The 21,613-nt window shown below is 46.7% G+C and overlaps 1 protein-coding gene across 4 annotated transcripts in view; it reads right to left on the bottom strand.

Annotated features, from left to right (window-relative positions):
* Ano2 (anoctamin 2) overlaps positions 1-9,031 on the bottom strand; it is a 372,934-nt gene extending 363,903 nt beyond the window's left edge. For 2 of the 4 annotated variants that reach the window (XM_023703729.1, XM_023703727.1), the window contains exon 1: positions 1,279-1,545. In XM_023703729.1, the coding sequence (XP_023559497.1) occupies positions 1,279-1,545 (267 nt within the window). Of the gene's footprint in view, positions 1-1,278; positions 1,606-2,748; positions 2,934-9,021 lie in introns of those variants that run through there. The other 2 variants (XM_012517437.2, XM_023703730.1) reach the window with 2 other exon arrangements.
* Positions 9,032-21,613: the final 12,582 nt, after the last annotated feature.

The following is a 21,613-nucleotide window of genomic DNA, read 5'->3' as shown; positions in this document are numbered from 1 at the left end:
GACTCCAGAAAGTGAAAACCAGCATTCCTACAGCGAAGGACCCCAAGGCAGTCCTCAAGGAACACACCCTCCCTACAGATGGCGAGACCAACTCTGCCATATCTGGATAAGCAACATGGGTTAGCACCACAGACATTCAAGACAAAAACGATGCCACCCCACCCAGGCTCAGAGGAGACACAGGTGACCTCAGGGCCCTTTCAGTTTGAAGACAATGTTGATGTGCATGTGAGTCTTACAAGAGATTTCAGTGAAAACTATATCCACCCTTCAACATGAGGCCTTTTAAAATTATCATGAGCACTTACTGAATGTCTGTGGTGGGACACCTAAAACCACAAACCGGCAAGGCATCTGATAGTTTTCAGAACATGAGATTTAGAAGGGACATGCAATTTGCTTAACTAATGCTCAGGAAACCCTACTATGTGCCAGACTCTGCCATAGGGGCTACACATACAAGAACCCCACGTTCACAGAGCTGGGAGGACAGATTGCAATGGGAATAAATCAGTCACATCCCTTTAGGAAGGACAGTTTAGTGGGGTGGTCAGGGAAGATATCTACAGGAGGTGGTAAGGTTGGAGCAGGACCTGAAGGAATGAAATGAGTACACACAAGTCTGGGACAGAGATCACAGCACAAAGATTAGGGCAATCAATTGCTGATGGAGAGGAGGCTGGAAGCCCAGCATAGTCTGGAAAGGTAAGGAAACTGACTTGGAGAAAATGGCAAGTATGGGTTATTTTTAAAGGATCGGTGTGGTGTAGAGAAAAGAATGGATAGACAGGTGCATGGAAGAAAGGACTTCTGTGAATTCCCTAGGTTGCCGGCTAACCTAAGGTGAGACTATACTAGCTTCCAGTTGTAAGATAGGTCCAGTGTATCCCGCATTTGGCTTCTCAAAATGTCTCCATCAGGTCCTTTAAGGGGCCTCTAGCAAGTGCCTTTCTTAGCGAGGATATCCCTGTATCTAAAGAGAAGAACTTAGAGCCAGACAAGGTACACTAGGTCTGTATCACAAGGAAACCAGCCTGCAGAGATTCAGGAAGCAACATGTTGCCTACCCTCTCTAAGCAGACAGGTCCTAGGGAGCTGGTGGGGACACCATCACCATCCCCCTGCCAACTGGCACCGCCCACCTAGATGGAGAACCAGCAACATGAAGACTCTCCCTCAACATCCGGGACAAGAAAATTCTAGAACAAAGCCAAGCTCCTGCAGGCAGCCCTGGCCGCCATAGCCCCTCCCGCCCTGAGACCCTGCTGCGGGCCTCACCTCCAAGTCCTTCTCCAACTCCAGGCCGGCAGCCATCAAGTTGCTCTCAAACTCCTCCCGCTGCTCCCTCCGCTGCTCCTCAAGGGCATCAAGTGGGCCCAACTCGATGTCACCGGGGCCTCCAGCCTGGCGCTCCTTGCCTGTCTCCCCATTGGAGATGACGGCCAACGAGTGGCCAGGGGAGCCATGGCCCAGGTGCGCCCCGCGTTTCCGATAGTGGTAGGCAAGCACATAGTCGACCTTCCTCTGGTTGTCATGGAAGTGCATGCGGCTCAGGCGGGCTTCCGAGGACACGGGCTCATTGGCATCCAGGTAGTTATTGATGACCTGGCCAGAGACGAGAAGATGGATGGTGAGGTCGGATGAGTTGGGAGAAAAAGCCAGAGAGGGTCAAAGAATAGGCTAGGAAGCAAGGCCCTCAGGTCCAGAGACCTGAATCCCCAGTGTAAAGACAGCACAACCAAAGCTCACCTCACACCAGCCCCACAGCCCTCCACCCATTCGTCTCCCTTCACACTCGCTCTGCCATCCACGCACATGCATGTGCTCGCATGTATCATCTGCACTTCCAGCCTTCTGCCCCGTGCAGGGCCATGAGCCCACCCTGCATACACACACACACCAGCTCCTGCAAATGCACACATGGTCACCTCTGCCTGCACCAGATTTCATGACATACATGGGGGGTCTGCACACGCATCTGCCCAAGCGCACGCTGACACATACGGCCCTTCACGTGCTCTGTGACCCTCCCACACACACTCACCTCCGTGCAGGTCTGCACAGCAGCCTGCACACACTCTATCTACACACTGAGTACTCACAGGCAGGTTCTCTAGATCCATCGGAACAAAAGCCACTCTCTAGGCGACTCGCCCACCCACAGGAATTCACTCAGCACTGAGCCCTCCAAAGAGCCCTCCACATCCTCCTCCTCTTCCTCTCTTTCAGCCCTAGTGAAGCCCCAACTAATGCTGCAGCTGGGGGAACTGGCTCCTGCTCTCCTCCACTCCAGGCTGAGGAGGTGGAAAGAAGGGGAGGAGAGAACAGGCGGGGCTGGGCCCTGCCCCCTCCCTCTGGGTGTTTCCCTGTTTATTACTGGTTTGATACCCAGCTGCCTCAAAGCCACCTGAGAGGTCACCTGGGCAACCAGATGAAGTGCCAAGCACAGAGGAGAGGCTCAGGGCCGCCACAGTGAGGCAACAGGTCTCCCAGGGCATAGGAGAGCAGGGACTCTGTGGCTGACAGGTAGGATCACCTGTTGCTCACACCGGACACCTCCTAGACTCTATCTGGCCAGGGCTGCTGGGAAACTGAACTTTACTTAGAAAGCAAGCAGGAAAAAAAGGATACTAACAAAAACCAGGCTTCTCACACATGAGCTCACACAAAGAGACCTCAGCTTGAGGGTTCCCAGGTGAAAGGCTCTCTAGGGCCTCTAGTAGGGCTGGCCCATCCCCCAGTACTCACAGAGCTGTTCTGGGGACTCTGAACACCTGGAAACTGGCTGGAGTGTCTGCTGGAGCTGTCCCACAGAGGTGCGGCCCGGGAACCCTGCACCCTGTGGTATCGCTGCCCGTGTCTAGGGTCCTGGACCGCTCTGGGTACTGTCCTAGGGCTCAGCCGGCGTGGAGATCCAGGAAGCAGGGGTATATCTGTGAGAGGAAAGCATAAGGGATGGATGCAGAACAACTTCAGATGATGGGAAGGAAGCCTGCAATACAGAGAAACTGAGACACTAAGGGAGCAACAGCCATAGCCTTTAAAAATAGCGCATATTTTCCGGCAACTTTAGTTGTCAAGTTCATGTTGGCTGCGGGAGAGTAAAAGGAAGTGGCAACCTTCACTGCATGAGCGCTCACACACACACACACACACACACACACACACACACACACAGCAGGAGGTCTGGATTTACCATCAGGACCTCCTTCCCATCACAGGCGTCATGATCACTATCTGTTGGGCGAGGTGTCCTGGAGCATGCTGGGCAAGTGCTCTACCCCTGGGCCACTGTTGGCCTGGCTCAGCTTTCTCTTTGAGGGCTGGGGGCTGCCCAGGATGGCTGCTGTCTGGCACAGGAGGAAGATCAACAGCACTGAGAATGCCAGAGACAAGTCTCAAATCCATGAAAAGACTGGGGCTTGAAGGTCTCTCCAGGAACAGCCAAGCCAGCAGGTACCCTGGGCACCTACATATTACCAAACAGAAAGCAAAGGAAGACCAATAGCAGACCCCCAGGAGGCAGGGGCATTCTCCAAATAGGAGGTCCTCCTGTGCCTGCTGCCTGAGCCAAGTCCTCAGTGAAACCCTCAGTGTTGCCCCTGAGGGAAAAGATCACCATCAGTGATGGAGATGTAGAATATTAGACCTGGGAGAGACAGGAGGTGTGTGAAGCCAGCCCCCCTAGGCACAGAGGGGGGCCACTGAGCCCCGGACAGGAAGGAGCTGGGAGCAACCAAGGACTTTGGCTGGCCTCACCCCTGAGGAACTCTAGTGAGGCAGCTCAGCCACAGTACTTGGGCTTGCCCTGTCACCAGCCAGCACAGGGACTACTCTCAGCCTCTTGCTTCTGCTGTAAGATGAGAAAAGTCCCACACTCACAGGATGAAAGTGAAGATGGGAATGAAAGAGCACATGCGAAGCACCCTGCAGAGCCCAGCCTCTGAGAGTGCCCCAAAAGGCAGCGGTCAGGATAATTACAGTTATTCTTCTCTGATGCATGTGCATAGCACTGACCATTAAATCCAGGGCTCTTGGAGTGAGTTGCTATACATCCATAGTCTAGTTTATGTTGTATTTTGAGACAGGGTCTCACAAGTTTGCTTGGAGTGGGCTCAAACTTGCCATCTTCCCGCCTCAGCTTCCAAGTACAAGATGCATCAACAAGCCCTGCTTTTTCATAGCTTCATCTTAAGCTGCTTGTGAGTAAAAATAATACCTTGTACATCCAGCATAGCCCTTAAGCTTTGGGGAATGAATGAATTACAGGAAACAGTAGCTGTGCTGGATTTCTTGAAACCCAGCTCAGTCACCAACCTGTCTAGCAGCCCCATTTGGGTTCATCTCTCTGCTGGACAGTTCCTGAACACCGAGACCATTTGCTCCCCACACAAGAGCAGCATCAGCTCTTTATGAAGCTAGAGCTGAATGCAAGAAACACAACTGTGGCCAGCAGGGACCGCTTCCCTTGCTTATTTCCATCATGCAGGCTCTAAGCTGTGCTACAGGAGACTGGACAGTCTAAGGAAGAGGAACTGAGCCTGCAGCTGGGCTGTAAAGGGTGAAAGGAGAGAAAGATACTCTCTCCCCAGGGAGATAAAGGTGTGGCTTTATCTAAGAGAGCTGCCTCCTCCCCTGGTCCCATTTTGCTTCATTCCTCTTCCCTGTGCCTTTCTGCAAAGTCGCCCCCACAGTAGTCTGGCGCAGAACTTGGCACAGAAGCACTGTACCCCCATGGAAAGCCTCCAAACTGCCAGTCAGAAAATCCTGACAATACCCAGATTCCTAGCTGGGCAGGCAGTAAAGATGGTCCCTACTCCAAGGCCGGCCTTTCGCCCAGGTGTTTTTGGATCCGCAGCTTCGATAGGAGTGGTGCAGGGTCAGAGGCAGCCCAGTGCGATGGTCAGGCCCCTGTGCAGAAGCCAACATCCCCTAAGAGGGGGGTCCCGAGGGCTCAGGTCTGGCCATCCTGGCTGCTTCTCTGCCTCAGGCCAACTTTCCTGCTTCCTAGAGGTTAAGATGCAACCTAGCGCTCAGCCATCCTGCTTTAGAAAGGTACACCAGGTGGCAGTGACGCCAGGAGATGGCTTTGGCTTGGGTGGGCAGCTGCAGGAGTATGTGTGACACCAGCCCTCAGGAAGGGCAAGGCAAGGCACACGCTCTAGTGAACTCCCTAAGGAGCTTACAAGAGGTGAGCTGGGGGCAATGAGAGACCAAGGGCATGTGCAGAATGCACTCTTTCTGTGCTTCTGGCTCCTGGCGCAGGCTTCCTTGAGCAACAGATCCCCGGGCATCGTGGCTGTGAGGGCAGAGCGTGGGCTGACCCCCTCTGCATCATTGTATGTGCTTTCCCCAGGTTTGGGCCCAGGGCCTCTGAGCACACTGTGACTCCACCTGGACACTTTTCCACTCCTAGGGCTGTCATGACTACCCGCTGCCAACGACCCTCGCTGTCCAGCAAACACCGTGTTCTCACACTGCCCGGCCTGCTTGTCACCTACACTGGAATATCTTACTGCCCTTCCAAGCCAGCTGCCCAAATCCACACTGATCATCCTCTCCCAGAGAGACTCTGGGGTGCTCACCCTACTCACGCTCCACTCAACACAGTGCCCAAACAGAAGCCTAGAAGCAGCCTTGCAGTCTCTTCCCTTGGACACCACAGTTAATCCTTCACCAATCCTCTGAGTTTTAGCTCTAAAACATCTGCCCAACACATCTGCTTTTCACCCCCTGACTCCCACCCTGATGCCAGCCTCACTGGCCTGCATGAGGGTGCTGCCCTCCTCTCAAGATTCCCTGGGGCCCCCATTTCTGCCCAACCAGGCCCTTCCACCTCTCCACCTCTGTGCTCCCTGTGTGGCCAGCTCTCTGGCCCCAGCCACACTCTGTGTCAGTGCACCATGCCCCCTCTGGCTTGGACCTCGCATATGCCTATCCCTCTGGCCAGAACACACTTCCCCAACACTTTCATGAGCCGCCTACTATGTTGAGCATTAGAGACGTACAAAGTCCAAAGTAGCATATTTTGTTTCAAAAGCAGCCTATGAAGATGTAAGGCGGGGATATTCAAGCTCTACTCCTGGTGGAGTACTGAGAGCTCCCTTAGCTGGGGTGGTGCAGCATGAGGAGGTAAAGGGCTGGGTGGACCAGAGAGGAGCGTTCAGTGGGGTCCTGGTCACTGCGGGAAGAAGACTGTTGATCATCCAGTCAACAGGACTCCTTCTGTGCCCTCAGCCTTCACCTAGCTCACCAAGGGAGCCCCCAGCCGACCACCTCATATGTGACTGGCCCATCTTTCAACTGTCCTAGGCCCTCCTGAGCCCCTAGAGCATCAGGATGAAAGGAGAGACTCTATGTAGTAAAGAAGCAAATGGGGGCTGGAGAGATAGCTCAGTGGTCTAAAGCACCTACTTGGAACAAGTTTGGCAAAAGCACAGGGACCGCGGTTCAATCCCCCAGCACCACATGCCAGCCAGCCCCGCCCCCTGGTGGGCTGAGCTGGCCACACACACACACACACACACACACACACACACACACTAAATAAATAAATGTTAAAAAAAAATTTTTTAAAGAAGCAAATAGATGACATAACCAGAGATCCCTGCTAGGAGGGACAGCACGCCCCTACGCAGCAGCCTCTCCCCACACTCATATTTGCCCCAGTCCGTTCCCTCATCCACCCTCCCAGCAACCTTTCAAGATGATACAATTTCTAACCCACCCCCACTCTGACAGCCCCCCAGCATTATGTGTTTACCATGAAGCCAAAACTGGTCTGCATATAGTCTTCCCTCTGCATCCACATGTCCACAGGCCCTACAACCTCAGATCCAACCAAACACAAATTAAAATACAAAGTCGGTTTGTGTTTAAGTTGTTTTTAAAAATATTGGCGTAATCCCCCTCAGTATAACCTCCTTAGGCTCTAACACGCTATCCCAACCATTGCTGCCACTTCCTGCAGCAGCTGTGCACGTCCTTTCTGATAAGCATCTCTAGCTGTGCTGATGTGGCTGCCTCAGCGTCTGCATTCATTGAAGACATTCACCTTTCATGGTCATTTTGAATTCAGAGAAGAGCCAGAAGCTGCATGGTGCCAGATCCAAAGAACAAGGTGGATGACGAACCCCAGCATGTTTTCCCAAGCCAGCGATTTTCTGGGTGGCCCTCAGAAGCTCTGCCTTCAGAATGGGGCAAGACAGCACTGACTACCTGCCCCATGCATTAGTGCAAAGGCACTGATTTGCTTACGCATCTAAGACCACACTGTAGAGCTGCAGGTCCCTGAGACTGCCCGGCGGAGGCAGGTGAAGAAGGGGCAAGATGAGATTTGCAGGGAAAAGAACACAACCTGAGACAGGGAGAGCCCCAATCCAAAGGCAAAAGTTGACAGGCCTAGTCCCAAGTCCTCTCATCACCAGTTCTTTGCTGATCTCTTCCCCTGAGGGTACCCAACCAAGGCGCCCCTCAGCTTCCTCCTCCCTCCCCATCCCCTGCCAGGCTCTGCCCACACCGGTGCCATCATTGTTGGTGGTTTGGTTGATAAGCTAATTTCAGGGCCAGGGAGATGGCTCAGTAGAATAAGTGCTTCCATGGCAAGTGCAAGGGCCTAAGTTCAATCCCCAGTTCCTCCACAAAAAAGATAAGCTAATTTCCACCAAAGTAAACATATTCCACGTTGATGTCATCAGCTAATACAAGTGAAAAACATCTTGAAAATGTTGGCAGGATGGGACACTGCACAAAATGACAGGTGAAAGAGCAGTGGCTAGGAGGTAGATCTTCTGGCTCTTGTAAATCATGCTGCAGCCCTTGGTGGCCCAGCAGAGGCCCCCATGGTCACTACATAGGATAAGAGGGGAAAAAGGGTCTCTGAACAGGGAGATGGACATGAGCAGGAGGTAGATGAAAAGCTCAAGCCTGTCTGATTTATTTCACTTAACATTATGGACTCAAGGGGCATCCAAATAAATAAATAAATGGCAAGAGAAAGCAAGAAAAGTTCTAGCCACAGCTATGGCAGAAAAGCTGGAGCAAGAGACCACAGACACAATAAGGGCAGGGCAGGGAGTGGGTTTACCTGCCTCCCCCAAGAGGTGCTCGAGGCAGAGTGAGTCAGCAAAGCCCCAGGAGCTTCCCAGAGCCTCCAGAGAGAACCCAGACAGGAGGCTGTTGAGGGATCCAGGTTTCCAGGGTGCAGGAATTTTACTTCTCGGCATGTCTCATTCCTAACCACGGACAGGTGAAATGCAAGGGGCTCTGGGTGAAAGGACAGCCTCCATTGCCAGCACCTCAAGCCACTGCTTCTGACAAGGCCAGAAGGTCCAGGGATGCCTGAAGGAGACACAGCATCTGCTCTCTTCTAGGCCAAGTGCAAGGTTCTGGGCAAGGACATCCTGCTGAGAAGCAGCCCCTGGGCAGCTCGGAGTGACATGGGTACTCACAGAAGTGAAGACTCTCACCCGCAGCCTTCCTCGAGGACAGAGGGTCCCAGCTTACCAGATCTACTTACCAACTGTTCAGCTTCCCCGTTGTGTGACAGTGTACCCAAGCAACCATTTATTTGAGTTTTCCATGCACTATTCAAAATCTATGTAAGATATTGAGTATGTACCATGCATAGGCTTTGCATTGGATTATTTTGCCCAGCTGTAGGTGAATGCATGTGTTCTGAGCAGCTTTTAGGTAGGGGTGGCCCTAGTCTGGTGGCTGGCAGACTAGGTGAGTCAAGCGCATTCTTGACTTACAGGTGTTTTTAGCACAGTGCCAGTTAGAAACAGGGAAGTGGAAGGAACCACTTTCTTCCCTTCGTTTAACTATACATATAACACCACTCTAATGATTACCCATGTTTAAGTTTAGAAGGTCTTGATTCCTGAGGCAGCAGGTCTTTGACACCAGTAAGAGACAAAATTGGAGGCCCCTGGGTTAGAGGCAAGGGTACCTCTCCCTCCTCCTTTCTCCCATCCCCCTTCTGCCTGCTCTGCTGCTACCGCCCTGTGATCTATAGCTCACCCTGAGGCATACTCTTGGCAATCCTTCCCTGTGGTGCACAAGAACTGGTACTCATTGGGCTCATTCGACTGTAACATTTTCAATTCCAGATGGGCCTATTAGGCTCAATCTTACCATTAGTTGAGGAATATCCATATCCTGGAATGTCTAGATTTTACTTCACTTAGAACTAGCACTTGTGCTGAAGTCTCAACCTGTTTTCCTGCATTAATTTGATCTAAGTTAGACAAAATTTGAGACTCTGAAATTACCCTATGGCCCTATGGCCCTGCTGGTCTCTCCATCTCTTGCCCTACAGCAGCATCTTCCTCAGCCTCAGGACTCAGCCAAACTAACAGAGCACAGTCTTCCCATTTCCACCGCACAGAAAGAACGCTTTGCAAAACTGTTCCCTTAGCCCTGCTTGCCTTATCGCCTTGGCTCAGAAACAGCAGCCCTCCTTCCCTGTACACACAAAGGATCCCTTCCTCATGATGACCCCACCATAGTTCCCTTTCTTACCTTGAATCTGGCCAGGAACTAACCACCCTCCCCCCCATTAATCCTGCTTCCCTGCCGTCCTTGGTTTACAGTAGAGCTCAAGTTACTGCTTCGAAAAAATCTGGCCAACCTACTCCCATTTGATGACTTTCCACAGTTCTTAGGATGCAGACCAAACCTTCTACTGGGGCAACCAAGGTCTTTCAGAATCTGGCTCCCGCCTACCTCCTTGAACTGGCCCATCTGTCAACACTCAGTCGCTCTCTTCTTTATGCTCCTACCCCTTTCCCACACTGCGCACACCAGCACACCACATCCTGAGCACACCTGGCTATTCCCACGGAGGCTGGAGTGTTATATGTCAACTTTCACACCTCTGCTCATTCATTCCAGAACCACTTAAGTTGCCAGATATGCATAAAGCACTGGGAATGTAAGGCTAGACAGACCATGGTCCTTTGCACCAAGCCCTAGGAGCTCCCAAGGAAGGTAAGAAATTGAAGGTGATTTCAGCAATGGAGGAGCCACTGAGGCTGCAGTGTGAACAAGGACCCATGGAGCTGAAGTGCTCAGCTCGACAAGAGCTGTCCAGGAAGATCCCCCAGGACACGACCTCTGAAGCTCATCTAGAAGAGAATAACAGGCATTGGCTAGAGGGCAAAGAGGAAGCAAAAGATCCTGGGGAGGAGGAAAATCATCTGGTCCTGTGCAGTGAGCCGCTGAGTGGTGCTACTTTGGATCATCGAGCTCCTGAGAGTGAGAATGGAAGACTGAAGCCCTCCTCAAGCTCTCTTCCACCCAGAGTCACAAGGGCTGGCTGGCTGTGCAGAAGACTGGAGTCTCAGACAGGATCTTTCAGATTATAGTGAGGACTTTTGGACACAGCTTACAAGGTCCTCTGTCAATTTCCTTGACAACCTTCCCAATACTTGCTGCTGGGCACTTCACCCTCTCCCTACACACAAATGCATGTGCGGGTATACACACACACACACACTCATTCCAGAGAGGACATACTTGCAGAAGCTCTCAGAAGATGACATGATTTTTCCCATCTTTTGCCTTTCCTATCACTCTTATTCATGCCTCTAAACTCTGTAAAACATTCAGTTTGCAAATTTAATATTAATATTTATATATAATATTTTAAGTATGGGAGCAATATGATTACAGTTACATTATAAAGATCACCCTGGTTAGGGGATGGGAAGATAGCTCAGCAGTCTAAGCACCTGCCTAGCAAGCACAAGAACCCAGGTTCAATCCTAGTACACACACTGTGCCGGATCCCTGAACCCCAGGGCCCTGGGAACACCATACCAGCCACCGAAACCCCGGGCACCAGGCATACTGTGCCACTGAAACCAGGTATATTGGTGCATGCCTGTAATCCCAGTGCCAGGGAGGCTGAGACAGGAGGATCACTATGAGCCCGAGCTGCATAGTGAGACCTTGTACCAAATAAAGATTTTTTTAAATTTAAAAATTACCATGGTTGAAATGTGGATAAATAGAGAGCCAGGGGAGGATAGATGGGTTGATGAATTTGTACGGATGGATGGATGGATGGATGGATGGATGGATGGATGGATGGATGGATGGATGACTCCTTTATGGTTTCATTGTTACAGCTGTTCTTACACAATTCATAAAATTTTCATTGGTTACACAACTAGTCAACAAACTTCATTGTCTACAGGCTTACAGAGAAAAGACTTTCATGTGTGGTTTTTATGTATCTCCACCGCATAATCCCTCCATCAGATACGAACACTCCTTTTTAGTTAAACCTATCCCCAAACTCATGCCCACTTTGTGTCCTTGTTCCTGCTTGAAATGTTCTCTGCACTTGCCAAGTTCCCATATAGCTAAGTCTCATATAGCTAAGGAAGTTCCAAAAACATTTTTTCTATCTTTACATTCCTAGTGCAGGATCTGGATGCAAAAGGGGCTCGATATGCTTTCAGAGTTACTGATATGATGAATTCGGGACCTTTCTTCTCAGGCAACCTTGAAACCAGACACAGTTCTCTCTGCTTTACTGAGTACAGGTCTTCCTTAAAAACAAAACAACACCAATAGCTAAGACCCTACATGTGCTGGGCACTGCTCTAAGCAGTGTGCATGTGTCAACTCATTTAATGTCCATGATAAATTTGTAAGGTTTATGGTTACCATTTTACTGATGAGAAAGCCAAGGCATAAAAAAATCTTATAAGCTGCCTGAGGTCTACTGACACTCACAATCCACTTTTAACCAGCAAGTTATACTGCAAAAGAGGACATCCAAGACAACCTGGAAAACGTCCTCCTGACTGGGCCTTCTTAGCATAACTCAATTATGTGTTTAAAAGGTCTTTTGTAATTAATATTTACAGTCATGTTTAGACCCAAAATCCAAAGATGTAGGGATGAGATTGATTTCATACAGTGCTTCACTTGATGACGAAATCCACACACTGGGACTGGGCAAAGCTGTCCGCATGAAGCACACTACTCTTGTGAGTGTGACTAATGAGATTAAAGTAAGTACCCCTCCTGTGTGTCAAGAGGAAGTGCTACCTACATATTATTGGTCAAATCTGTTCTGTTGGCTTATTAATTATAACCTGTTTTGCAAGAGATTTGTTCCGCTTTTTCTTTCATAGATATGAGTGTGATGATGGACTGAATTGATGATCAAATGTGACCCTTCTCCTCCCCTACACACACACACACACACACACACACACACACGTGCACACAGGCACACATGCACACACATACACATCAGTTGAGTGAAGCTGCCTAACTCCTTCTCAAGGTATACTAAACAACCCCATCTCTCACTTTCTCTTCCTCCAGGATGTAACCCACACTGGTGATCTCCTTCTTATTGCCATCTGTCTCAAGGTGTAATAAGTTTCTGTTTCCCACAATGGACTGGGCTAAGATTAAAATCAAACACAGCACATATGCATTTCCCATCCTCAGGTAACTAAGTGTCTCAGTTACTTTTCTCTGTTGCTGGGACAAAATACCTGACACTCAAAATTAAGAAAGGAAAGGTTTATTTAGCTCACAGTGGAAGTTTCAGTCCATAGTTGGCTGGCTCCAAGGCAGAGGGCAGCAGTTCATGGCAGCAGAAAACAGCAAAGAGCAGAGGAAGGAGCAGCAACTTTGGCATCTATCAAGCCTCTCTCCCTTCCTTCCACACTGACTGCGAAGATTAGAGCTCCTCCAAGGAAGTGGTAGCAGCTGCAAAGATCAGAGCTCCTCCTGGCTCCTCCGAAGTGGCACAACTGCAAAAAACCAAGCTCCTCCAAGGAAGTAGCGTGCAGAATCCTTCCCCAAATCCTTTATATACCCTTTTTGTGCTGAGTCACATGACTCTAGGCCATGGAGTCACTAAGCCAACCGCTGAAGTTGACACAATGTATCAACCACCACACTAAGACTTTTGGTTCTGGGTGGGGGAGTGGTCATTGGACTCTGAAGATATCAATAATATAAATGATCCAGAAGATTTTATAGAATACACCATCACACCTATAGTCTATACAAAACTATTCAGAAATTTTATCTGCATTATGGCATTGTTGAGTGGCATGAACAAATTCATACCATATAGACATGATCTATCCTATAGATAGACTGTGCCTTTACTGAGGATGGGATTCATCACCCGCTATAGCCTCAGCTCTGAGCATGGGACCTGGCCTGGCACTAATGACCTTCATGGAAAAGTCAAGTTCCTGCTCACAGCTTGGGAAAGGGAAAGTCTCAAAGAACTAGCTAAGATGATAATACCAGTAGAAGCTGGAAGAATTACTTGTGGATACAGTGGGGACACCACAGGAAGCCCCACAATTACTGAACTTTAAGAGGCACTGGAAATTTCATAATGACTAGTGGAGGAAAAGCTTGAGAGACAGATTCTTTTCTTGTTTGAATTTGTTCCTTTGTTTGCTTGTTTGCTTGAATGTCATGTGCTGGGGCTGGAACCCTGGGCCTCATATGTGCTAGGCAAGTTATCTGCCTATCAGCTACACTCCCAACCAAGAAATACACTCTTTAGTTTCTTATAGCTCCAACTTTTTTAGGCTACTATTGTTTTTAAGATGTGTCCTCAATGTGAGCCTCAGTGCAGTTTATGACCACCACATGCTAGTGGACAGAACTAGGGAAAAGTAGTTCTAGAGGAGAAACAGAACTGCACACATGACCTAGCCTATGAAGAAAAGCCTGCATGAATAGCCAGAGCTAAAATACTACAATTCTGCAATTGGTAAAGGACATGTGGAGAAATAAAGTGGTTCTCAGCCTTGTGTGCATATTGGAAACATCATCAGAAGGTCAAAACTCTAACACCCATTCCACAAAAACTTGGACCTAAGTTTTCAGGAGTAATTCTGCAGTACAGCCAGCATTGAGACCACTGGTCTATAGAGTCAACTTCAGAATCAAAGAGGTGAGCCCAGATGTAGCCAAAGATTTTAATATTAGAAGGAAGATGCACCTTCCAGAATACAAACAAGGTAAGCATTGGATCATGAAATAACAGGTCACTCAGAGCAGTCAAGATGAATATTTAGACCTGAAGAGATACCTTGGCCTGAAAGTTAAGAATGTGGGTGGATTTTCATTTTACTGATGACTTGTGCCAAGTATCTTTTCATGGGTTTAGGGGCCATTTGTATATTTTCAATGGACAAATATCCGTTCAGCTCCATCACTCATGTTAAAATTATGTCTTTATTGTTGAGGTGTAAGAGTTCTTTACATACTCCAGATGCAAATCTTTTATCTGATACATGAGTTGAACCTGTTTCTTCCTCTTCTCCATTGTTTTGTTCATTCCTTAGCATCCTTGTCAGAATTCAAGAGTTGGCTTCTAGAATCTCAATTCTATTGACTGACCTAATGACTATTTCTGTTAGAACTGTACAGCTTTGTACATACTGTCTATTAATGAGGTTACAAATGGCAAGATCATCTTTTCAAGACCAAATAATATTTCAGTATGTGTCTTTGTATGTGCATGTGTATGTGTGTCACAACTTCTTTATCTATTCTACAATCAGTGGGCACATAGGTTGTTCCAATATCTTGGCTTACTGTGAATCACACTACAGTAAATACGACAGTGCAGACATTTTTCATGAGATAGAAGTTTTATCTCCCTGAGCATATTTCCAGAAGAAGCATTGCTGGATCAGTTCTATTTTCATTTTCCGCCCCACCCTCCATAACACACAGATGCCCAAAGTCTATACTTCTACCAACCAAAAGTGTACCTTCCACATCCTCACCACTTATTATCTCATCTTTTTTTATAACACTCATCCTGAGAGGCGTGAAGTGACATCTTATTGTAGTTTTGATTTGCTCTTCCCTGATTGTCAGCTATGCTGAGCACCTTTTCACGTACTTGTTGACTGTTTTTATTTCTTTTGTGGAGAAACATTTTTTTAAAGTCATTTGTCCACTTTTGATTGAGAAATTTTGAAATGTTTTAATTTTTTTTATTTTGGTTTGCTATTGAATTACATGAGTTTTTCACATATTTTGGAGGTTAATGCCTTATCTGATGTATTTATTCATAAATATTTTCTCCTCTGTTGGTTGTGTTTTCATTCTATTGCTTCCTTTGTTAAGTTTTTAGCTAATTTTTATTCCTGTTTCTTTGCACATCTACTAAATGTTATGGTAGACTAGACATTGTGAGTGATATAATATTGTTTTCTTATCAAGAGAGTTAATTTCTAAATTTCTAACAGGAAGTTCAGTTACTGGCTATAGGACACTTTATGGAAAATGCAAGGTATTTCCCAAGCTTCTATGATTTGCTAGAGTTCAATCCCTAACCTTTCTTCCTTATTGACATTTCTAGGACTTAGCCTTATTGTTATTCAGGATTAATCTAGAATTAGTTTTTACCTACTGTATGGTTTTAATTCCTAAAATAATGCCCTTGGAGTCTCAGCTCAGTGCCTGGAGTGTTATGACACAATAATAAGATCTTGCTGCTCTGGCTGGGCTCTACCTTCAACATCTCCCAGAATCACGTGACCTTTGGCATCTATTTTGTGCCCTTAGTCTTACTCTGCTCTCTCCAGTAAACCCCATACAGCTCATCTCATGCGTATGAGGCCCCACTCTTAGACCAGGACTCATGAGGGATCCCTCAGACCCCTCTGGGGACCTCCCTTGGGGATCTCATCACATGCCCAGCCCTTTGTTTCTGGCCATTTTTAGCTGCCTCACTTTAAATCTCTGTCTCCTAGTTCAGTGGGATCTCCTTCCTCCATGTGGACCCCAGATCCCTGAGACTCAGTCAATGACTGAGCTACATTTGTATATTTCTGTCTTCTCAAGATTAAACACCACTGTGCTACATTTGTATATTTCTGCCCTTCCATGCCTGAAAATGATAGGCTCATGTGCTCAATCCAGCTCTATAGCTTAAGACAGAATGCCTACACCAGGACCAGCCATTCCAGCATTACTAGAAGCAAGGCTTGCCAGCCAGCTTTTAATCACGAGGTTTTTTGTGAGCAAAGGGTGTAAAATGATGGAGGTTATTGGCAAGGGCCAGAAATGACAGGACGATTAATTTAAAATGGGTTTTCCCACCTTAGGAAGGAATAAAACTATCTTATTATTTATTTGTAAAAAAAAAAGGGGGGGGGCCTGCCCATTAGCTCAGTTGTTTAAGTACCTGTTTAAGCAAAGCTGTCAAGCTCAGAATTCTGTAGTTCGATCCCCAGAATCTCACGCCTTACCAGAACTGCCCTTAAGGCATCCTGAGTGGACCAAAAAGAAAAATCCTTATTTAAAAAAAGCAGCTTAGATCCCAACCTTAGTGGTAGCCCTGTGGGAGAGGTATGCAATAGGAGTAGGGGCACAATGGAACAGGTACACAGTAGCACACAAGGTGAACATTTTTCTTTAAAAACTATGTCATGTTCACTCCAGAATATGAGGCCTCAGCATAATCACAGCTCCAGAGTTCCATACCACAAGCACAGAAAGGAAGACTTTGTCCAGAAGTCTCTCTGCTGATCTTTTCGCCTTTTTAATTTTTCCTTCATCCATCTCTGGATACCTACTGTGTGCCAGTAAGTCGGAAGGGTCAAAGATGAGCAGCATCCAGTCCCTGTCTTTAAGCACATCTCCCAAGCAGTGAAATTATAAAAGGGCTATTAAATTTCTCAAGCTGAGAAAAAACTTGAGGAAGGCTCTGTTTGGCAAGACTTTGATGTATCATTTGACTTGGATGTTACCTCAGAGGACTAAATTACTGCACTGGTACTCTGAGTTATTTATCATTATCGGTAAAAAATGCTATAAAATCTAGGGTAATGTACATCTCACTCATAAAAGAAATAGACTAAAAGATGAGGAGCAGAACACTACATTGTTCACTTCTGTAATGATTTTGGGATGATAAAGAACTTTTCTGGATGAATCTTTTGTTTCCCTGTGAGCTCAGTGCTAAAACAATGCAGCCAATTAGTCATGGGTTGGGACCTCTGAAACCTGGAACCAAAATAAAGGTTTTTCTCTTTATAAATCAATTGTTGTTGGTATTTGGTTACAGTAACATAAAGCTGACTGATACAGCTGGTGAGCCTTGAAACCATAAGTAGCCAACAGATCTAGCAGTTTCTGTGGCTCCTCCTGAAATATTACCCATCTATAATGTCAACTTAGAGGAGATCTTTGCCTTCTTATTTGCTATGGCATGTGGAAATGCTTCCAGTTCATTTATAAACTCTATCAAATCATTTTCATGTAAGTCAAATATATTTTGCAACATATAGCATTTGAATTTACTTGGATTGTGTAGAACTTAATTTCTCTGATTCTTAAACTGGGGTACTATGATCAAAGCTCTAAGGTATGTTTTAGAAATTGGGAAAACGAACAGAAAATTTATAGGTGAAAAGTCCTAGGCTAGGTTGAGTTACTCCCTAAGTCTACAACAAGGGGACCATACCTGCCTCAGGGGTGCAGGCATGATAGCTTTTCCTTTTTCTCCACTCAATTTCTCTTGAGTCAGGGGTCACATAATGATATGCTACTTCACACAAAGCTTGAAAACATACAATAACTTGAAAATTCACAGAGTTCAAACTCAAAAGAAGAAAGAAAAACCACACGTGGATACAACATGGTCAAGCCCTTGAAAGCCAAAAATGAAAAGTAAAGCTTAAAGAGTACCAGGTTAAAGGAGAGCACACATGAATAAAACAGTGACTAAGATTAAAATACAAATTCAGGCTGACTTCTAAACCAAAGCAACGGTAGTCAGCTGAGTGACTCTGAGTGCTAAAAGAAAAAGAAACAGCGTTTCCAGCCTACTAATGTATATCCAAGGAAAATAGCTTTCAAAACTAATGGTGAGGTGCTGGGGATATAACTCAGTGGCATAGTGGCTGCCTGGCGAGAACAAGGTCCTGAGTTCAATTCCCAGTACCAAAAAAAATGATGGTAAACCAGGTGTAATAGCACACACCTGCAATCCCAGATACTCAAGAGGCTGAAGCAGAAGGAACACAGGTTTAAGGCTAACCTGGGCATTATAGTGAGACTCAGTCTCAAAACACACACACACACACACACACACACACACACACATATATATATTTTTTTTTAATGTGGTTGGTACGGAGTCTCACTATGTAGCTCGGACTCACAGTGATCTTCCTGCTTTCAGCCTCCCCAGCACTGGGATTATAGGCATGTGCCACCACACCCAGTCTTGGTGGTGGGCTCATTGCACCCAGGCGTGGGGGTTGGCGCAGACACGTGGCGCTTAGTCCTCAGAGCAATCTCGCTGGCCCCCAGGCTCCAAACTTAAAGAAAAAAACAACAACAAAAGGAAAACTTTAAAAACTGCTGATGATAGCCCATTGTGAGGGCCCTGGCTTTAACCTTTAGCATCACAAAAAAGTGAATGCATCAATGAACAAAATAAAATTTTGAAAAGAAGGGCTAGGAATTTAACTCACTGGTAGAGCACTTGCCTAGGTTTCAATCCCCTTTAGTACTAGAAAAAAAAGGTGAAATAAAGGCATATTTCATTAAAATGAAGCTGGCAGAACTTCTCAATGGCAGAACTGCACCTAAGGAAGGCTACCGCTCAGGCTGCAGGGAGACAGAACGGAAGACAACCTGGCTGGGGCGCTCCTGCTGGACCCTTCATAACAGGAAAGCTGAGGGCTCTTGGTCTAGATGGACACCAAACGGCACTGCCCAAGTGTCGTGAGCCCCTTCTCCTCCTGTGAATTCATTCTGGTATGAATCTAATGGTTTGAAAACAGAGTATCAAAAAAAAAAAAAAGTAACAGGGCAGGATGGACCAAAAAAGATAAAACAGAAATACTTGTTTTTAAAATAAGAAACAAATAATAAATATCCATACATAAAACTCTTTAAAGTCCTATTAATAAACCCTATACCTCACTATGTTAGCAAACTCATTTAAATATAATTAGAGTATCCTTCTTAAAGTTTATATTGATTAATCAGTCTCCTTTCAAAAACCACACAGTAATGATATAACTTATTATTTCTTTTCTGGCCTGACTGTCAGAAACTCATAAATAAGTTTCAGCTCAATTTCAGTAATTATTCTTTTTTTTTATTTTTTATTTTTTTTGTCTTTTTTTATTTTTCAACAAATAATACACTGCATATATTCTTCTTAGTGGTTAATTGCTGTACAAGATGCGGACTTGTGATCCTATTTACAAACACCATTAGAACAAATCATTCTATTCATTAACAGAATGTAACTATATATCTATCCCAACCACTTTGAATACACAGATACAAAATGGACATTCATCTGTATACCCCATTTTTTCTAAGTTCCGTTATTGAATATTATAGGTGTGTAAACTCAGCAAAATATTCTAAAAGAGTCCAGTAGCCCATAATAGCATTGGGTCTTCTGTTTAACTGGCAATGTCAGAAATTATTGACCTGAGTCCCCCACAGCTCAACTTAACAGCATGGCTTTATTTCTTATAATTTCGTCTTCATACTTTTCTGCTGGATGGTTAAGACCAAGGTAAAGCAGGACCTATGCAACAAGAGTTGTAGCTTTTTGGTCTGAGAAGGTCAGTGAAATGCCCTCAGGATTTGTCCTGAGATCCTGTACCTCAGATTGTAGAACCTTTATCAGTGCAGCCATGTGGATGAGTCATGGCCAATGCTTGGCCAATGTGCTCTCTGTGAAAGCCTGAGAGAGTATCTTCTCTCAGTAATTATTCTTGATGTAGTTTTTGTGATGTAAACCCAAGCCTGCAAGGCTTGATCTCACTAAGTAAACAAACATGATGATCACAGGTTGGAAATAGTGTGAAGGCACAGGCTGACCTGGACAGTGACTACAGCATTCAAGTAACAGCCTTGCAAAATTAGTACCTCCCTTCGGGCCCCAGGTCCCACTCTCAATTACTGACACCTACACTTTCTGCTAATGACTTCTTATGATTCAAACAAAAACAACAAAGCAAGTTGATGGGGAAAAGATGAGGTGGGGTTGGATCTATGCTTAAATTCCTCCACGCTGGGGAAATGGCTCAGTGGAATAAGCACTTCCCTGGCAAGCGTGAGGGCCTGAGTTTAATCCCTGGTTCCACAAAAATAAAAATAAAAATAAATAAATTCCAGCTTAATCCTTCGGTAACAATTCAGTGGTTATTATACTTCTTAGCTTCTCTGATTGGTTCCTCATCTATGAAATATGATTCATTTTAACTCCAAAAGTCATTGCAAGGCAAACCACTATAGAGTAGACCCTTGATCAAGAACCTTCTTCCTGCTCAAGGTCCCAAATTCAATCCCTGGTAACCCTGGCCTCCAAAAAATAATCCTCTTCCCTTCCCCTATGAACGCCAAGAACATGAGACCTGCGCCACAAAACCCAGCATGGTCTGACTCGCTCTTCCCACTCTCGCTCTTGATCCCTCTGCCCCGCCACCAGGCTCCCCTACTACTCCTCGGACAGCCCAAGCACTTGCATCCGTAGGCTCCTCCACCGCGCTTCCTCTGTGACATCGTTCTCCAGACCTAGCCGCGGTTTCTCCCTGCATTTAGTGCAATATCTGTTCAATTTCAGTACGTGCCCTGCTCAAGCGAGCACACAATCTGTGTTCAATCTGCCCTCTTCAGATAGGACTTCCCCAGCACGCTGATCGCAAAGACAGATTGATTCTATTCTGGGCAGGAAGCAAGAGCCCATCTCGAGCAGTCTGTTTCCTATGCACTCTCGGACAGTCATGCAGAGGGGACAGACAGACTTCTCAGCCACAGGACACATAGATCCAGAAGATCAGGCTTTTGTTTTTAAACAAATAGACACGCTGCCCAGTAAGCCCAGATGCCCTGTCACCTTATGCAAGGGTGGAAGATAGAAAAAAAGGCACACATAGAAAGTGGATTAGAACCCATTTGGAACCCACCTGGACACATTCTACAATGGAGACAACAAAACAGCCCCAGGTCACACAGGAGGGACTCAGGCAGCAGCAGCTGTGACTGCAAATGACCTTAAGAGGTCCATAGCTCCCCAAGACTGTCACAATGCCCCAGGAAACAGCCCCACTTGTCTCAGACCCTCTGCCCTCTGCTACTTACCTTCGGGCTGAGACCTGACCCAGCTCACTGGAACCTCCTGCCCTGGGTCAGGGACCACATGGCCCCTGGAGCATCACAGCTGCTGACAAAGCACCAGGACTACCACTGGCACCTACCTTCCAGTCTCTTTTGCTCTTGGTGCAGGCCAGAGAAGTAGGCGCCTCCCAGCTCCTGCCTCCCTCCAGAACTACCCAACAGAATCCCTTACAGTGGAGGCCACCCCTGCCCAAATGCAGCTGTCCACTCAGCAGGGTTCAAGAAGTGCCATAAAATAGCATTTCTCTCCCTTAGCCTCCAGCTCCACATGCTATTCTAAGAAGAAGAAGACGGGCTCCCGGAAGAGGCAGAGTTGTTTCCTGTGCCCCAGGTAAAATGAATGATGTCAGAGCCCCTCCTCAAGGAGGACTAAGGGCTGGGAGAGGTCACACGGGGTGCTGTCCTCAGCAGACTGCTAGCAAACTAGCTCTGGATGGCTGTTTAC

Source organism: Octodon degus, unplaced genomic scaffold, assembly GCF_000260255.1.
Source record: "Octodon degus isolate 3935 unplaced genomic scaffold, OctDeg1.0 scaffold00178, whole genome shotgun sequence".
Taxonomy (NCBI): domain Eukaryota; kingdom Metazoa; phylum Chordata; class Mammalia; order Rodentia; family Octodontidae; genus Octodon; species Octodon degus.
This window is presented reverse-complemented; position numbering and strand designations above follow the sequence as displayed.